This window comes from Podarcis cretensis (genome assembly GCF_951804945.1).
Source record: "Podarcis cretensis genome assembly, chromosome: 11".
Lineage (NCBI taxonomy): Eukaryota > Metazoa > Chordata > Lepidosauria > Squamata > Lacertidae > Podarcis > Podarcis cretensis.
In genome coordinates this window covers 2,820,026-2,835,715 of record NC_137180.1, presented here as the reverse complement: position 1 = coordinate 2,835,715, position 15,690 = coordinate 2,820,026, and the positions used below count along the sequence as shown (strand labels likewise).

The 15,690-nt window shown below is 43.8% G+C and overlaps 1 protein-coding gene across 1 annotated transcript in view; it reads left to right on the top strand.

The window, feature by feature from the left end:
• Window positions 1–9,342: 9,342 nt before the first annotated feature.
• Window positions 9,343–15,690, top strand: part of LOC307226518 (uncharacterized protein) — a 50,818-nt gene continuing 44,470 nt past the window's right edge. Inside the window, exon 1 of the mRNA XM_079995213.1 lies at window positions 9,343–9,387. Within this exon, the coding sequence (XP_079851339.1) occupies window positions 9,378–9,387 (10 nt within the window). The 5' untranslated portion in view covers window positions 9,343–9,377. The remainder of the gene's footprint in view (window positions 9,388–15,690) is intronic.

Below are 15,690 nucleotides of genomic sequence, written 5' to 3'. Positions count from 1 at the left end.
AATTAACAGATTACTCAAACTGGTAACCCGTTTAGGATTGCCATGTCAAAGTCAGTTGACTGCCATTATTGTAATGGTTCATATATCCAAATGAGCACAGAAATATGCCATGTGGAGGCACACTCTGCCATAGGCTGGTTCACACCATCCTGTTCCAGGATGGACCTGCACTGTACATAATATCATGAACATCTCTGCACATTCCTTCGGCTTTTATCTGAAAATTTGTTCACATTTCTGAAACTTCCTTCAGAAACAGCCACCAGCTGCTACAGCTCCCGGTCTGCCCCACGGAGAGCCTCAAGGTCCATAAATAGCAACACCCTAGTGGTCCCGGGCCCTAAGGAAGTTAGATTAGCCTCAACCAGAGCCAGGGCCTTTTCAACTCTGGCCCCAGCCTGGTGGAACGCTCTGCCTCATGAGACCAGGGCCCTGCAGGATCTGATTTCTTTCCACAGGGCCTGTAAGACAGAGTTGTTCCACCTGGCCTTTGGCTTGGAGCCAATTTGATTCCCTCCCTCTCTTTCTTTTTTTCTTTTCCTTCTCCTCCTGCGATGAGGCTACATTTTAATATTTTAATGTTTCAATATTTTAATGCTGTGTTTTAATTTTGTTTTTAAGTTGTAATCATTCAACTTGTTTTTATTATTGCTTGTAAGCTGCCCTGAGCCTGGCCCTGGCTGGGGAGGGCGGGGTATAAATAAAAATTATTATTATTATTATTATTATTATTATTATTACATGCATGGCTGGCTCAAGGCATCCACCCATTATGATTTTCATAAATGAAGAATATTGATGATTGGTAAGCCACCACCTGGGACGCGGGTGGCACTGTGGGTTAAACCACAGAGCCTAGGACTTGCCGATCAGAAGGTCAGCGGTTCGAATCCCCGCGATGGGGTAAGCTCCCATTGCTCAGTCCCTGCTCCTGCCAACCTAGCAGTTCCAAAACATGTCAAAGTGCAAGTAGATAAATAGGTGCCACTCCGGCGGAAAGGTAAACGGCATTTCTGTGCGCTGCTCTGGTTCGCCAGAAGCGGCTTAGTCCTGCTGGCCACATGACCCGGAAGCTGTACGCCGGCTCCCTCAGCCAATAAAGTGAGATGAGCGCCACAACCTGAGTCGGCCACGACTGGACCTAATGGTCAGGGGTCCCTTTACTTTTAAAAGCAAGGGGCGGCAGGGAGAAGATTGCTTCTCCCCGTTGCCTGCCCCGCAATCTCCGGGGACAGAGGGGAAGCAATCTTCTCCCCGCTGCCCCTTGCTTTTACCAGGTCCGGGGACAGAGAGGAAGGCGCATGCCTTCCCCTCTGTCCCTGGAGATTGCGGGGCTGGCAACGGGGAGAAGCGATCTTCTCTCTGCCGCCCCTTGCTTCAAAAGAGGTCCGGGGACAGCGGGGAAGACGCGCTGCGCTTCCCCGCTATCCCCGGAGCTTGCGGGGCAAGCTTCGTTTTGCGAAGCAAGCCCATAGGGAGATGCGTCTTGCGAAGCGGCTAAGAAAACAAAAAACTCCTTCGTCTAGCGAGTTTTTCGTCTTCCGAGGCGTTCGTCTTGCGGGGCACCACTGTAATCCCCTCTCTAGATCATCAACAAGAATGTTCCATAGGTAGCACAGCAGGAATTTAATCCTTATTTATCAGCTGAGCAGGATTAAAGCCCTATGCTAAAGCACCCTTTGAAGCAGTTTGCTCACTTGCTTAAACTGGTCAACAATGGCCACTCATTGGTGGGCAAGGTTCGCGACCTAGCGCCAGCCCTGCCATCCTCTTGAAGGCACACCACTCCGCTGGCTGTTGCTCCGCTCCCTTGGTCACAGCGATGCTTGCTGGGGTTCCTGCCAAACCCAAAATTCAAATTTGACCTATCCGCTGTGGTTTCAGGGGCAGGGCAAGAGGAGTGGACCGTGTTGAAGCAGGCTTCACTCCGGTCTACTCCTAAAGTGGGAAAGAGGGCCAGAGCTGATGCCAGAAGAGCAGTCGGCCCCCAGAGCCCACCCAGCCCTCCCTCTAATTTTATCCTTCTTTACAGGCTAACCTTTCTCCTTTCCAGGTCCATGGGCGCTACTACTGTCGGACGGTGGTTGCTGTTTTTCTCAGAGCCAGGAAGGAATTTCCCCTGCTCTGCAGGTTTTGCCTTTCCTGTAGCAAGGAAACTTTGGCAATTTAAGGCCTTGGATGGAATCCTTTAGTCTAACAATCAAAGAAGGGATGATGTGGTGACTCACCCCTTTTGTGGCGGCGATATCAGGGTTCCCTATTAGAGGGGTTCTGAGGGGAGTCTCTGACCACAAGCACACAGCAGTGGGCTGTAGAACTCCCTTCAGCAATGTGGAAGGGGGCCAGCTGTGTAAATGCATGTTTTGCAATGTCCCCATAATCCCAATTGACTCTGTCTTGCCTCAGACCCCCAGTAAGGGATACACGCTCAATGCCTAAGCCAGGCATGGCCAAACCTGGCCCTCCAGCTGTTTTGGGACAATTCCCACCATCCCTGACCACTTGTCCTATTAGCTAGGGAGTCAAAACAGCTGGAGGGCCAAGTTTGGCCATGCCTGGCCTAAGCCAAGGTTTCCTACATCTGAAATGTAGGATAAAGTTGTGGCCATTTTAATCCCAAATATGTTGTCATGTCTACTCCTTGATCCTGGGATATGGCTCGGGGGGGGGGGGCTGTGCCTGATCACGCAATTACGTCATTGGCAATGGAATAGCTTTTGCTGTGTATATTACCTGAATTATTTGAAGTCTTTCTTCAGCTTTCTGTACTGGATATATAAAGGTACTTTCAGGTGTTTACACATTTCAGGTTGTGGTGAATCCAGTTGTACCTCAGGTTACATATGCTTCAGGTTACAGACTCCACTAACCCAGAAATAGTGCTTCAGGTTAAGAACTTTGCTTCAGGATGAGAACAGAAATAGTGCTCCGGCGGCGCGGCAGCAGCAGGAGGCCCCATTAGCTAAAGTGGTGCTTTAGGTTAAGAACAGTTTCAGGTTAAGAACGGACCTCCGGAAAATGTATAAGATAAGTAACAAATGTTGGAAATGTAAAGAAAAAGAAGGTACCTTTTTTCATATGTGGTGGGAATGTAAGAAGGTAAAATGCTTTTGGGAAATGATTTATAATGAATTGAAGAAAATGTTGAAATATACATTTGTTAAGAAACCAGAAGCGTTTTTACTAGGCATTACAGGTAATGAGATAAATAAGAAAGAAAAGAAGTTATTATTATATGCAGTGACAGCAGCAAGAATATTTATGGCCCAGAAATGGAAACAGGAGGAATTACCTACGATAGAAGAATGGAGAACTAAAATGATGGATTATGCAGAACTGGACAGAATGACAGGAAGGATCCGGAATCGACAAGATCAAGGATTTACAGAAGATTGGGAAAAGTTTATCCAATATATGCAAAAACTGAGTGATAATAAAATTACGTTTGTAAGCTTTAAGGAAGCTCTGTGAGGGGAAATGGTTAAAAGGGCAGAAATGTGTAAAAAGTAACAATAGGAAGGAATGGCAGAAGTAAGATATAATTAAGATGTATGGAATGTTTAAATTTGTTTTTGTATTTGAAAACTAATAAAAATATAATATATATATATAAAAAAAGAACGGACCTCCGGAATGAGTTAAGTACTTAACCCGAGGTACCACTGTACTCAATAATTGTTGCATGCTACGGGTGTACACAATGATACCATCTGATCCCCATCTGATGCAGCGGGACTTCTTATGGTGGTGGAAGGAGCTGCCATCTGGAAGCAAGCATGTTCTGGATAAGTGTGCCTTTGCCAACCTAGTGCCTTCCAGAAGTTTTGGAACATTTCTCATCAGCCCCAGCCAGCACAGCTTGTTCAAAACATCTGGAGGGCACCAGGTGGGCCAAGACTGCTCTAGTAATAGCCCTCTGCTACTATTTCACCTCCTGTGAATAGAGCAACACAATTCGGAGGGACATTTGGGCTCAACAGTTTACCTAGTCCCCTACCCCTATCCCTCCACTTGATGTGATGTGCTAGGGTAGCCCATTTTAGTAGAAGGGCTGGGTCCCAAAATACAGGAGTATGTACAGAGTATCGTTTCCACACACTGAACAGCTGCAGTCTCCCCATCCGCTGATTTCTGCCCACACCCAGGTAGAATCCAGGAGCAGTTTGCTATGCACTCTAGCCCAGGCTGAGCCAACACCCACTTCTAGTTTCTCCACCCTATTCACGGGTGTTGAAATTGCTGGGTTTAATGTAGCAATTTTAAGGGGTATGCAAGCAATAATGCTCTCCAGACTTACTGACAGCATCTCTCCTCTTGGGGGCTGTTATTTCTCCTCAGGTGTTGCCTCAGATCAACACCTGCTAGTGAAATGTTATATTCAGTCCTGCAGTCACTCTCTGCCATGCCAATCAACATATCCACCTTGACTCAGTTTAAGCTATTGAGGGTGACCAAGCTGTTCTGTGCATCAGAATCTCCCTTTAATTCAGGGCTGGGGAACCTTTTAGGCTCCATGGGCCAGATCCTTATCAGGAGCTGCTTCTCAGGCCTAATTTGACAGCTGGGTGGGGCTTCCCAGCTGTCAAAATCCCTTGTGCTCCAATGTCAGAGGCTTAAGGGGAAGTGGGAAGAGACCTGCAATGCCCTTTTCAAGTCTCCTTCCCTTTTATGTCTTGGACACTAGAGACTTAAAGAGGGAGGGGGGAAACTTGCAAAAGTCTTTAAGACAACCACCATGCTCCCAGTTGCCCCATGCTCCTGTTTGCAGGGCCGCAGCCTGGAAGGGGGAAGTTGATGCACACAAACACACACACACACACACACACACACACACACACACACACGAGAACTAACTCACCTCACTCAAAATGGAGGGGAGCAAGACTTTTAGTTTGTGACATATCAGCTTCTAGTTAAGAAGAGCTTGGTGGTGGTGGATTTTTTAAAAATTTGATCACAACTGCACCCCTCAAAAGAGTTAAGTCTCTAAATGCTGTCTCCTTTATCTGCCCAACCCTGCTCCTGGGAGGATTTTTAAAAATCCATATCTTATTGCTAAAGGCCACAATCCTATACATACTTAACTGGGGAAGTGCTATTGAGCACAGTGGAGTTTACAATTAAATTAGCATAGATTTGTGCTGCAGGTGATCCTGAAGAAAACCTACCTGGAAGATCAGATCCACCCATACCAACCAAACTGGTAGCTACATTCATTGCGGAGGCTCTGTTAGAAATTCTATCCCCACATGTGGATTTGAGATGTGGCGGCATAGGGAAGAGCCTTTTCTGTGGTGGTCCCCAGGGTCTGGAACTCCCTCACCCTGAAGTTTTATCTGGCACCCACATTGTACATATTTTGGTGGCATTCTGAGGCACGTCTTCTTACCCAGGCTTTCTGGGCTGGCTGAATATGAATTTTCACTGGTTCTGTACTGTTTTACTTGGATTATTGTTTAATGCTTTCAGAATGTAGATGTGATTGTATTATTATGTTGTTGTTGTTGTTGCATTGTTTCTGTGAAGGGCAGGCAACAAATATAGAATAAGAATAAGAATAGGAAATCAGAGCAAGTTTCCACTCTGCTTAGAACAATCTGCATATCTTTAGCCTGGGCCTGACAAGGAGCAGCATCTGTGACTCAGAGGCACTCCCCCATGGCCTCTCCTTCCTTCTGGGGGAATAAGAAACTGCTTTCTTTGGTCTGCTACACATTCCAGCATTCCTTTTGCCAGCTCATCTATTGCCAGGCTCAGTGTCCACATAGCTCATTTCTTATGCTGAGATCTAGGAGTCCAATCTGTGAGTGTGTGGATGACATGCATTGTGTCCTGTGAAACTAGAGAGGGAAAAGCAACAAACTAGATGGATCATTCCCTGTGCTACTTCTGCAAATGAAAACCTTCCCATTATCTAGCAACCAGAAGAGAGACTGCAGTGGAATCATGTAGTCATTTTCAGTGTCAAGGCTGCTGGCTGCTGTGTTTCATCTGCCACTGCAGTCAAACCCCTGTCTGAGGAAAGACCCCGGTAGGGGAAGTGCAGTGGAATCAGGTCTGCTTAAAGATTTTGCATGGGAGAATACGTGGATATCATGATGGCATTGATGTCATCACCACATGCTGATTAATGCCTTATATAAATGGGTGCTGGGGTGGAAGGCATCAGCATGCAGCACCGTGATTGGTTGCTTTTGGAGAGTTGATCGAGGGAGCTGCAAGGATGTCTTTCAATGCTGTTACGCTTTGTCTTGTTTCTACTTGCGTTGTTTTGCTTTCTACTTTGCAGCTGGGAGGTCATATGATCACACCCATGTTATGCCTGTGCAACTCTGGTACAGCTGCAGCATAGCCAGGGGTGCCAACCTGAGTTAACAAAGTTAGTTTTATTACGGCAAAAGCCAGTGACACAGAACACCACAAGGTCAAACAAAAGGAGATCAACAACAACATCCAAAAAAAAAAACTACACAAGGGAACTTCGCAGTGTGCCATTCAACAAAAGAGATTTACGCTTCCTGATTGCTAGAGTGCAAAATTTGGCTACCTCATATGATATTGAGCTTGAGGAATCTTCCAGAAGGTATTTTCGTAGAATTTCGGGGGAGGATTCCAAATAATGTTGTAGGGGTATAAATTTTGATAAAAGCGGCAAAATAAGTTGAACTCGTTCTTCACTATAAAATTCGCAAAATAGAAGGATGTGAGTGACAGATTCTACCTTATTAGACATACAGGGGCAGAGACGCACATGCATTGGTGCCCGCGTAAATTTGCCGTACAGCACTGCTGAGGGCATTGTCTCAAAGCGGGCTCTGGAGAAAGCCCATCTATAAGCTTCGTTAGTGATGTTAGTTAAGTAAGGGGCAGCTGCAAAATTAGGCCAAGCTTTTAGACATCTATACGTCTCCGGGAGTAGGGCGTCTTCTTGTTGTAATTCGACATCGTAAAGTCTCTGAGTGATAGTTACTTTTGCCTTGTTCAGAGTTCCATTAAAAAGATTTTCTGGGTTTAGGCCAATTTGTTTGATCTTGTTAGTTATTTGCATAAGCCAAGGAGGATAGGGAACTGCGGCCAGGAGGTAAGGTGACAGTCCCTCAGGATTGTAATGGATTTTCAGCCAGAGGGATATTGCTTGCTCCCAGACTTTTAGTTCCACTCTGGGCAGTCCTGCCTCTTGCCTTAAGACTGCATTAGGTGTACACTTTGGGGTAGCAAATAATGATCTTAAGAATTTTGATTGTACTGTTTCAAGAGTTTTAAGGTGGTGCCAACCTGAATAAAATATTGGGGGAGCAGGTAAGCCCCGCCCCACATAATTGATCACATGATGTGGCGCATACCTACCATTTGAATGGCAATGCCCATCACCTTTGTGGGCCCCCAGCCTCCTCAAATGTTTTATGGGGGGGGGGGTGAAGACCCCTCAGCTCCATGGAGTTGGCTCCTCTGAGTGTAGGAACTACTGTACTAGCAAGAGCATAAGAAGGTAAATTATTAGAATTGCTTAATTTGAAGTTATTGGCAGACCTCACATGTCTGCCTAAGTCATCTACCATTTCATTCAAGGTGACAGAAAAAGTGTTTCCGATATTGGGCAAGCAGCTAATAATTAACAGGTTTATATGAATTACCACTTCAGCTAAATTGTTCATGACATCCGGCCATTTTTATGGTCAAAACCAGCAACTTTGCCCTCCAGGTTAAAACAAAAGTGGTGAAATACTATGCATTATGAACAATGAATAATAATCACAGGTTGCTATAGACTAGAGGTTTAGGCATGACATGATAGCATCTCAGAGTGCCTACAGAAACCTTACAAGTTTTTCTGGCTGCTTGCAAAATAGCTCTTTGTGTGGGATGTGCTCTTCCCTAGTTGCAGTTATGAAAGAATTTCCAGTGAAAGCTGACTTGGATGGCGTCATAGGCCCCTAAGGAAGGAAAACATGAAGCTCCTTGTGGTCAAATGATCTGCCCTGCAGCACTGCCAGAAGAAAGCAATTGCTGGCTTTATAGGGAGCCTACCCAAATAGATAGTCCATAAATGGATGCCTGAAAAGCCTCCCAAACAGGGGCAACCAACAGTGCCAGGAAACGTGCAACTTTGACTGTTATGTCAAAGGTAGTATATTTGAAAGTACATTTTCTCTTACATTTTTCTTACTTAGCGTGTGATAAGCTGAATTTTCTGAATATTTATTCCTGAAAAGTTTTGCATATGTAAATGCACTGTTAGACAAATAGCCCATATACTGTATCAATATATGCTTCTATGTACAAGACAACAAGAAGAATCCACCAACTACATATGAATCAATATGGCTAACCTGACTCAAAAACACCCACCCACTCCACTCACACACAAAAACAAAGTTCAACACAGCCAATCACAAACAAGCAACCGTACCCTAGGCCAACCACAATTTCTCTCACCACCAAAGGAACACAAGCGAATAGCAAAGAGAACCTGCACAAACGACGCTGACACAAAACCCCACACATACATTAAGCAAAATAGAAATATCGCCTCCCGACCCCACCCCCACCCACCATGGCCTCCTCCACCTCTTCTCCCCTTTTTTCTTCGTAATATAACCCTAATGTCTCAACAAATGAAACTGACCTGTGGAAAATGTAACTTGGAAAAAGAGACATTGAGCATACCTTTGTAAACCAAGAAAACTTTAATAAAATATTATTTTTAAAAATATATGCTTCTATGTGCTTCTGGGGGCACACTGAGACCAACATAACCTTGTGCTGTTCATCTGATAACATTATTCATTGCAAGCATGGTCAACTGCAGTCAGACACAGTCACCATCCTGGCAGGAACGACATTGCCAGTGGGTCTCCCCTTCTTCATTATGCGCTCCTTTTACTGGCACGACATGTCACACTCCTGCTCCTGACATATATGCCAGGGCAAGAGCACAGGAGTCACCTACTGGCAGGCATCAGTCCAGACACTGCTCCATCTGGCTCTGTTGTCCTTCTGGAGCATCACTCAAGCAGGGATTGGCCATGTTTATTTCAGCATTGGGGATAGTCTTCTGAGACACCCTAAGTCCCACATGTGATTTTTGTGAACTTTGAATTGAATGAGCCCCCAGGGTGTACAGAAGAAACACAGGGCTGCAGTGATGCCCTTTTAATTAATGGCCTGACTCCTGGCCAAAGAAGAAACCTGATTCCCTATCAGAAGCATGGCTTCATTTCCACAGGAAACCATATCCTAGTCCATGTCAAAAGGCTCCTGCATTTTTAAACATGCTCTGTGTCAGATTCTTCCACATGAAGCAGCTTGTTCTTAAAGAAACAAAACAGAAAAGCTCTTGAGTGAATTCATTATCCTGAATCTACTGTTTGTTCACCATGGAAGAAGGTAAATTTGCTCAAGTTTTTATTTTCTTTTAAGTAAATCTTTTGTTCAGCTGGCTTGAGGCTTCCTGGGAGTGGCAAATGTGACTTGCATGATCAATATTTGTTCAGTGGCTTAAATGTGATTGCTTGTTTATAAAATGCTTGAAACTGGCTCATAAAACAATGTAGATTTTGCTCTCATACTCAGAGGAGGAAAAAGAGAGATACAATTACCTATATTTTAAATTAACATTAATCTGCTGCTGGGGAGGGGTGGGACTGAGCCACACTTCCCAACTGCATAGATGTGAGAAAAAGAGAGAGAAATAAAGGAACTTTGTCCTTTCTAGCACCAAAACAGGGAAGTTAGAATGTTTAAACAAAAGTACAAGTTTTGTTTAAACTTTTGTTTAAACTTTGCAAGGACTTTATAATTTTAGTATTCGGACAGGCGTTAATTTCAGATTGATTTAGTGGGAGAACATCCAGCCCTTATCATCTACTGGAATGCTTCCAAGATAAAGCTGCTCCTTAATCTGAAATATGCTTAAACTATTTCAAAAGGTCACTGTTTGCACGGTGCTTTCCCCCTCCCATCTCTCCTCCCCCCAAGAAGCAATGCTGCAATCCATTCCTCCATGTCTCTTCGGTCAGAGACAAGGGTGTTGCATTTGCACTATGGCTTAACAATAATGATGAAATATTAACATCTACAGAAATAGTGGTTTGCCCACTTGGCAAGAAACCAAGCAAAATTTTCTATTTGCAAAAAATGCTGGTAAAAGTTCAGTGAGGTATTTCATCTGATTTATAAGTAAGCAACAACAAAAGTGTTTTAGTAAAATAATGCAAGAGCAGGGCAGACTGGAGACCTTTCAGCTTTAAATGTTTATTGAAATACTGGCACAACAAAATCAAACTAGCTTTAAATTAACTGCAGAGTTGCCCAAAGTGTTAACAAAAGGCACTTGGTAGAACTAAACCTCAGTGAAGTAAGCATTCAAAGGTCAAAACTAATACCTAAAATGGTAGCCTTAATTTCAAAGACACTGTCTCAGACAGCCAGATGTTGGATTTAGCATATGCTCCTTGCTTCAAATGACCTTGACGCATCTTCCTGGCCTTAGATGGTAAACAGATGTGGACAGAAGTGGTGTGATGCAGTAGTAAGGACTAGAGCAGAAGATTTGATGATGGTTAAACCCCAGTTCCTTGATTAGATATATAGTTCACTAGGTGGTTTGGTTTGAACACCACACACAAACACACCCTTTCCTCACAGGGTGTCTATAAAGCTAAAGCATTTCTCTTGGCCTTTAAAGGATAGGTGAGACACAACATGGGCAGAGGTGTACTGAGGGGATGGTGAAACTAGCCTCCGCTGGGGGTTCAAGCCCAGGGAGGTGTTTGTGTGGTGATGTCCTGCTGCCGTCACTGCAAGATCAAAGATGGGGGAAGCTTCCCATCCTTCTCACACTGCAGCACAAAGGTGTGCAATTTTTCACCCTTCCTTCTATTTACAAAGCTGGCAGCAACTAAAGCCCTCTTCCCACATTCCAGTGGTATTCCACACATTCCAAAATGTACTCAGTGTAGAAATATTTGTTCTCATAGATTTGTATGTGTATAGGCACCTTTCCACATAATTGGGACATTTATTTGTTTATTGCCTTTATATCCCACCTTCTTCTTCCCAAAGGTGCTCAAGGTGACATGCATAGTTCTCATCAACTCCATTTTACCCTCACAACAACCCTATGAGGTAGGTTAGGCTGAGAGGCAGTGACTGGCCCAAGATCACCCAGTGAGCTTCATGGGCAAGGGGTGGTTTGAACCCTTGTATCCCAAGGTCCTCAACCAACACTAACCACTACACCACACTGGTAGAACATTGCCAGAATGTCTGAAGAGGACTAGTATCTTCTTAATTACCTGTCTTGGAGTGGTATTCAGTGCTAGCCATCTCAGAGTAGACCAATTAAAGTTAATGGACATGTCTAACTTAGGTTCATTTGTTTTCCTGGGTCTACTCTGAGTAGAACTCAGTTGACTACAACATTTGATTTGGACAAATTATTTCCATGCTAACAATTTTATCTGAAATTGCAATTCCAGGTATTTGGACAGTGCTACCAATCCAGTTTTTGGTCGTTTGTTTTTAGTATTCAACTTTGTGTGGATGGAGCAGTTATTGTATGGTACTGGGTGATTTTTGTGGATGAGCATTTTTAGTATATTATTTTTGTTTTAATTTTTAGGATAAAATAACAATACACAATAAAAATTAAAACAAAAGGGACGCAGGTGGCGCTGTGGGTTAAAGCCTCAGCGCCTAGGACTTGCCGATCGAAAGGTCGGCGGTTCGAATCCCTGCGGCGGGGTGCGCTCCCGCTGCTCGGTCCCAGCGCCTGCCAACCTAGCAGTTCGAAAGCACCTCCGGGTGCAAGTAGATAAATAGGGACCGCTTACCAGCGGGAAGGTAAACGGCGTTTCCGTGTGTGGCTCTGGCTCGCCAGAGCAGCGATGTCACGCTGGCCACGTGACCCGGAAGTGTCTCCGGACAGCGCTGGCCCCTGGCCTCTTAAGTGAGATGGGCGCACAACCCCAGAGTCTGTCAAGACTGGCCCGTACGGGCAGGGGTACCTTTACCTTTTTAATATACTAAAAATACTCATCCACAAAAATCACCCAGTACCATACAATAACTGCTCCATAATTGCTCCAGGACTTCTTTTGTGTGAACCAAATCATAGACTGAATAAATGTAATCTGATTCTCCACTCAGTCATTTTTTCAAGCAAGGCCAGATCATATTATTGCCAATCCATTGCATTTGGGTATTTTCTGCATCCTCTTTTCCTCTTTGGAGGACATTTAAAACATACATAGAATTACAGAGCCAGCATCAGAACTTGAGGTAATGCTCTTCCATGAGCAGTTTGAAGAGGCACTAATAGTGATAACTTGAATACTGTTGTTGTTACAGGTTTGACTAGTGAAGTGCCTGATGCACTTCTCCATGCAGTTCCCTCCCGTATGGTCACCAACACCAGTTTTTGTGGGATGAGGTGCTCAAAAGAGTGGTGGCAGATCAGCTGCAGACACCCTTGGAGAAAACAATTTATCTGAACCCATTTCAGTATAGATTCAGGCCTCGATAAGGGACTCCATCAGACTTCCCTGATGGATTGGGAGAGGGACAGAATCTTCATATCTTACTGGACCAGTTTAGGGAGTGGGAGTTGTAGGCACTGTTTTGCAGTGTTTATGCTCCTCCCAACAATAAGCTGTTGGGAGCAGTCATTAGGAGATCTGGAGCACAGTGAAATCACCCAGCACTTTATGTTTGTCGCATCTTAGGTGTGGCCACACAAGTCCTGGATGCACCGGTGGGTTGGATGAGGGCCAAAAATATTAAGATGGGGGCCTTGTAGGTAGGTGGCTCCTAAGCCCAGGAAGTAGGCAATTTATCTATTCTTGATGGGGAGCAGATAGGTAGTCTAAAGTTGCTTTTACTCTTTACAGTAAAAAAAATTCATTCTTGTTCAGTAATAGTAGTAGTATTATAGTGATTCCACATGACGCTTAATATAGCACTGTCTTATCAAGGAATTCCCATCCCAATGGTCACTGTATTTCTATAATGTTTACTCAACAGGAAGTCCTGCTCAGCAAAAGACTCTGCAGCATTAATTAGCAGTTTTCTTTTTCCTTTCTGCCCCTATAATTTCTTCTTGTTCAGTGGAGCAGTAGCGTTACTAATAGCCTCAACTGCATCTTAATTGGCCATTTCTTGATTCCTAGATTTAATATATTTCATTTAAAACACAGTGGCAGGAAACATGAGCTGTCTCATTAAGGGACATTCAGGGCAGATTCTGGAAGGAGAAAGCTTCTAATAAAAAACGCAGGAGATTTTTGCTCTTTCTTCTGAATAAACATTATAGACTGGCATTGCAGGATGATGATATAGCACTATTTCAAGAGCTGTGTGGAGCCACTGTTTTATCGCCATTTCCAGATGACAGAAGAAAACAAATGTATCAAAAGAACTAAAGGGCCATCATGTGAAAGCAGCCAAAGTAACTGCAAATAACTTATCATACCTGTATGATATTTAGTGAATATAACAAATATTTCTAGTAAATATCAATGAAATATAATTTGTTCCAAAAATTATATTAGCTGTATTATCATTATCAAATTAAAAGCTGCACATATATCAGTGGTAGTCCCTGTGTACAGAACTGGAGATCAAAGAGAATATCCCTTAATGGCCTCAGCACTGGGCACACATTAACAGAGAACAAAACTCAAATTACATTCCAATTTGAAAGCAGCATTTGTCATCCTGATTGGTCACTGGTGTGTATCAGACTGATATTTCCATTAATGTGCTCAGTCTTGTTCAACAGTACTCAATGAACAGAAGTCATCAATTTAAGTTCTGTGGGTGAGAAATAATACACTTTAATAGGCCTGTACAATTTAAAGTAGTGCTGAAAACTCTTTTTAAACCCATATAAGTAGGATTTTTTCTTAATTTGTGTGGGTCTCTAAGCAGGTATTTGCAAATATGGTGCAAAACCGAAAGAAAGGAATCAAAACAGTAATCAAAGAAAAAAGAATGAAAAGAATATTGGGGTATTTTGAATTAAACGGGCCATGACTTTACTTACTAGGCAATCAATACTTTGTATGGGAGGGCAAAATCAGGTCAGTTTAGAGCACAGTTCACAAAGATCCTATTCCTCAGGCATCTGTAGGATTTGCTGAAGAAATAAAGAGCAAATCTGCTATGTATAAGCCTGGACACAGAAAGGGCTGAACTCCTCAATGCCTTCTTTGCCTCAGTCTTCTCCGATAAAGAAAACAATGCCCGACCTGAAGAATTTGGAGCAAATGATTCAGCAGAGGAAACACAGCCCAGAATAACTAAGGAGATAGTACAAGAATACTTGGCTAGTTTAGATGTATTCAAGTCTCCAGGGCCAGATGAACTGCATCCAAGAGTATTAAAAGAACTGGCAGATGTGATCTCAGAACCACTGGCAGTCATCTTTGAGAATTCCTGGAGAACAGGCGAAGTCCCGGCAGACTGGAGGAGGGCAAATGTTGTCCCTATTTTCAAAAAGGGGAAAAGAGAGGACCCAAATAATTACCGCCCAGTCAGTCTGACATCAATACCAGGGAAGATTCTGGAGCAGATCATTAAGCAAACAGTCTGTGAGCACCTAGAAAGGAATGCTGTGATCACCAATAGTCAACATGGATTTCTGAAAAGTCATGTCAGACTAACCTGATCTCGTTGTTTGACAGAATTACAAGTCTGGTAGATGAAGGGAACGCAGTGGATGTAGCCTACCTTGATTTCAGCAAGGCATTTGACAAGGTGCCCCATGATATTCTTGTAAAGAAGCTGGTAAAATGCGCTCTTGACTATGCTACCACTCAGTGGATTTGTAACTGGCTGACTGACCGAACCCAAAGGGTGCTCATCAATGGTTCCTCTTCATCCTGGAGAAGAGTGACTAGTGGGGTGCCACAGGGTTCTGTCTTGGGCCCGGTCTTATTCAACATATTTAGCAACGATTTGGATGATGGACTCAAGGGCATCCTGATCAAATTTGCAGATGACACCAAACTGGGAGGGGTGGCTAACACCCCAGAGGACAGGATCACACTTCAAAACGACCTTGACAGATTAGAGAACTGGGCCAAAACAAACAAGATGAATTTTAACAGGGAGAAATGTAAAGTATTGCACTTGGGCAAAAAAAATGAGAGGCACAAATACAAGATGGGTGACACCTGGCTTGAGAGCAGTACATGTGAAAAGGATCTAGGAGTCTTGGTTGACCAGCCAACAGTGTGACGTGGCGGCTAAAAAAGCCAATGCAATTCTGGGCTGCATCAGTAGGAGTATAGCATCTAGATCAAGGGAAGTAATAGTGCCACTGTATTCTGCTCTGGTCAGACCACACCTGTGGTTCTGGGCACCACAGTTCAAGAAGGACACTGACAAACTGGAACGTGTCCAGAGGAGGGCAACCAAAATGGTCAAAGGCCTGGAAACGATGCCTTATGAGGAACGGCTAAGGTATCTGGGCATGTTTAGCCTGGATAAGAGGAGATTAAGGGGTGATACGATAGCCATTTTCAAATATATAGAAGGATGTCACATAGAGGAGGGAGAAAGGTTGTTTTCTGCTGCTCCAGAGAAGCGGACATGGAGCAATGGATCCAAACTACAAAAAAGAAGATTCCACCTAAACATTAGGAAGAACTTCCTGACAGTAAGAGCTGTTTGACAGTGGAATTTGCT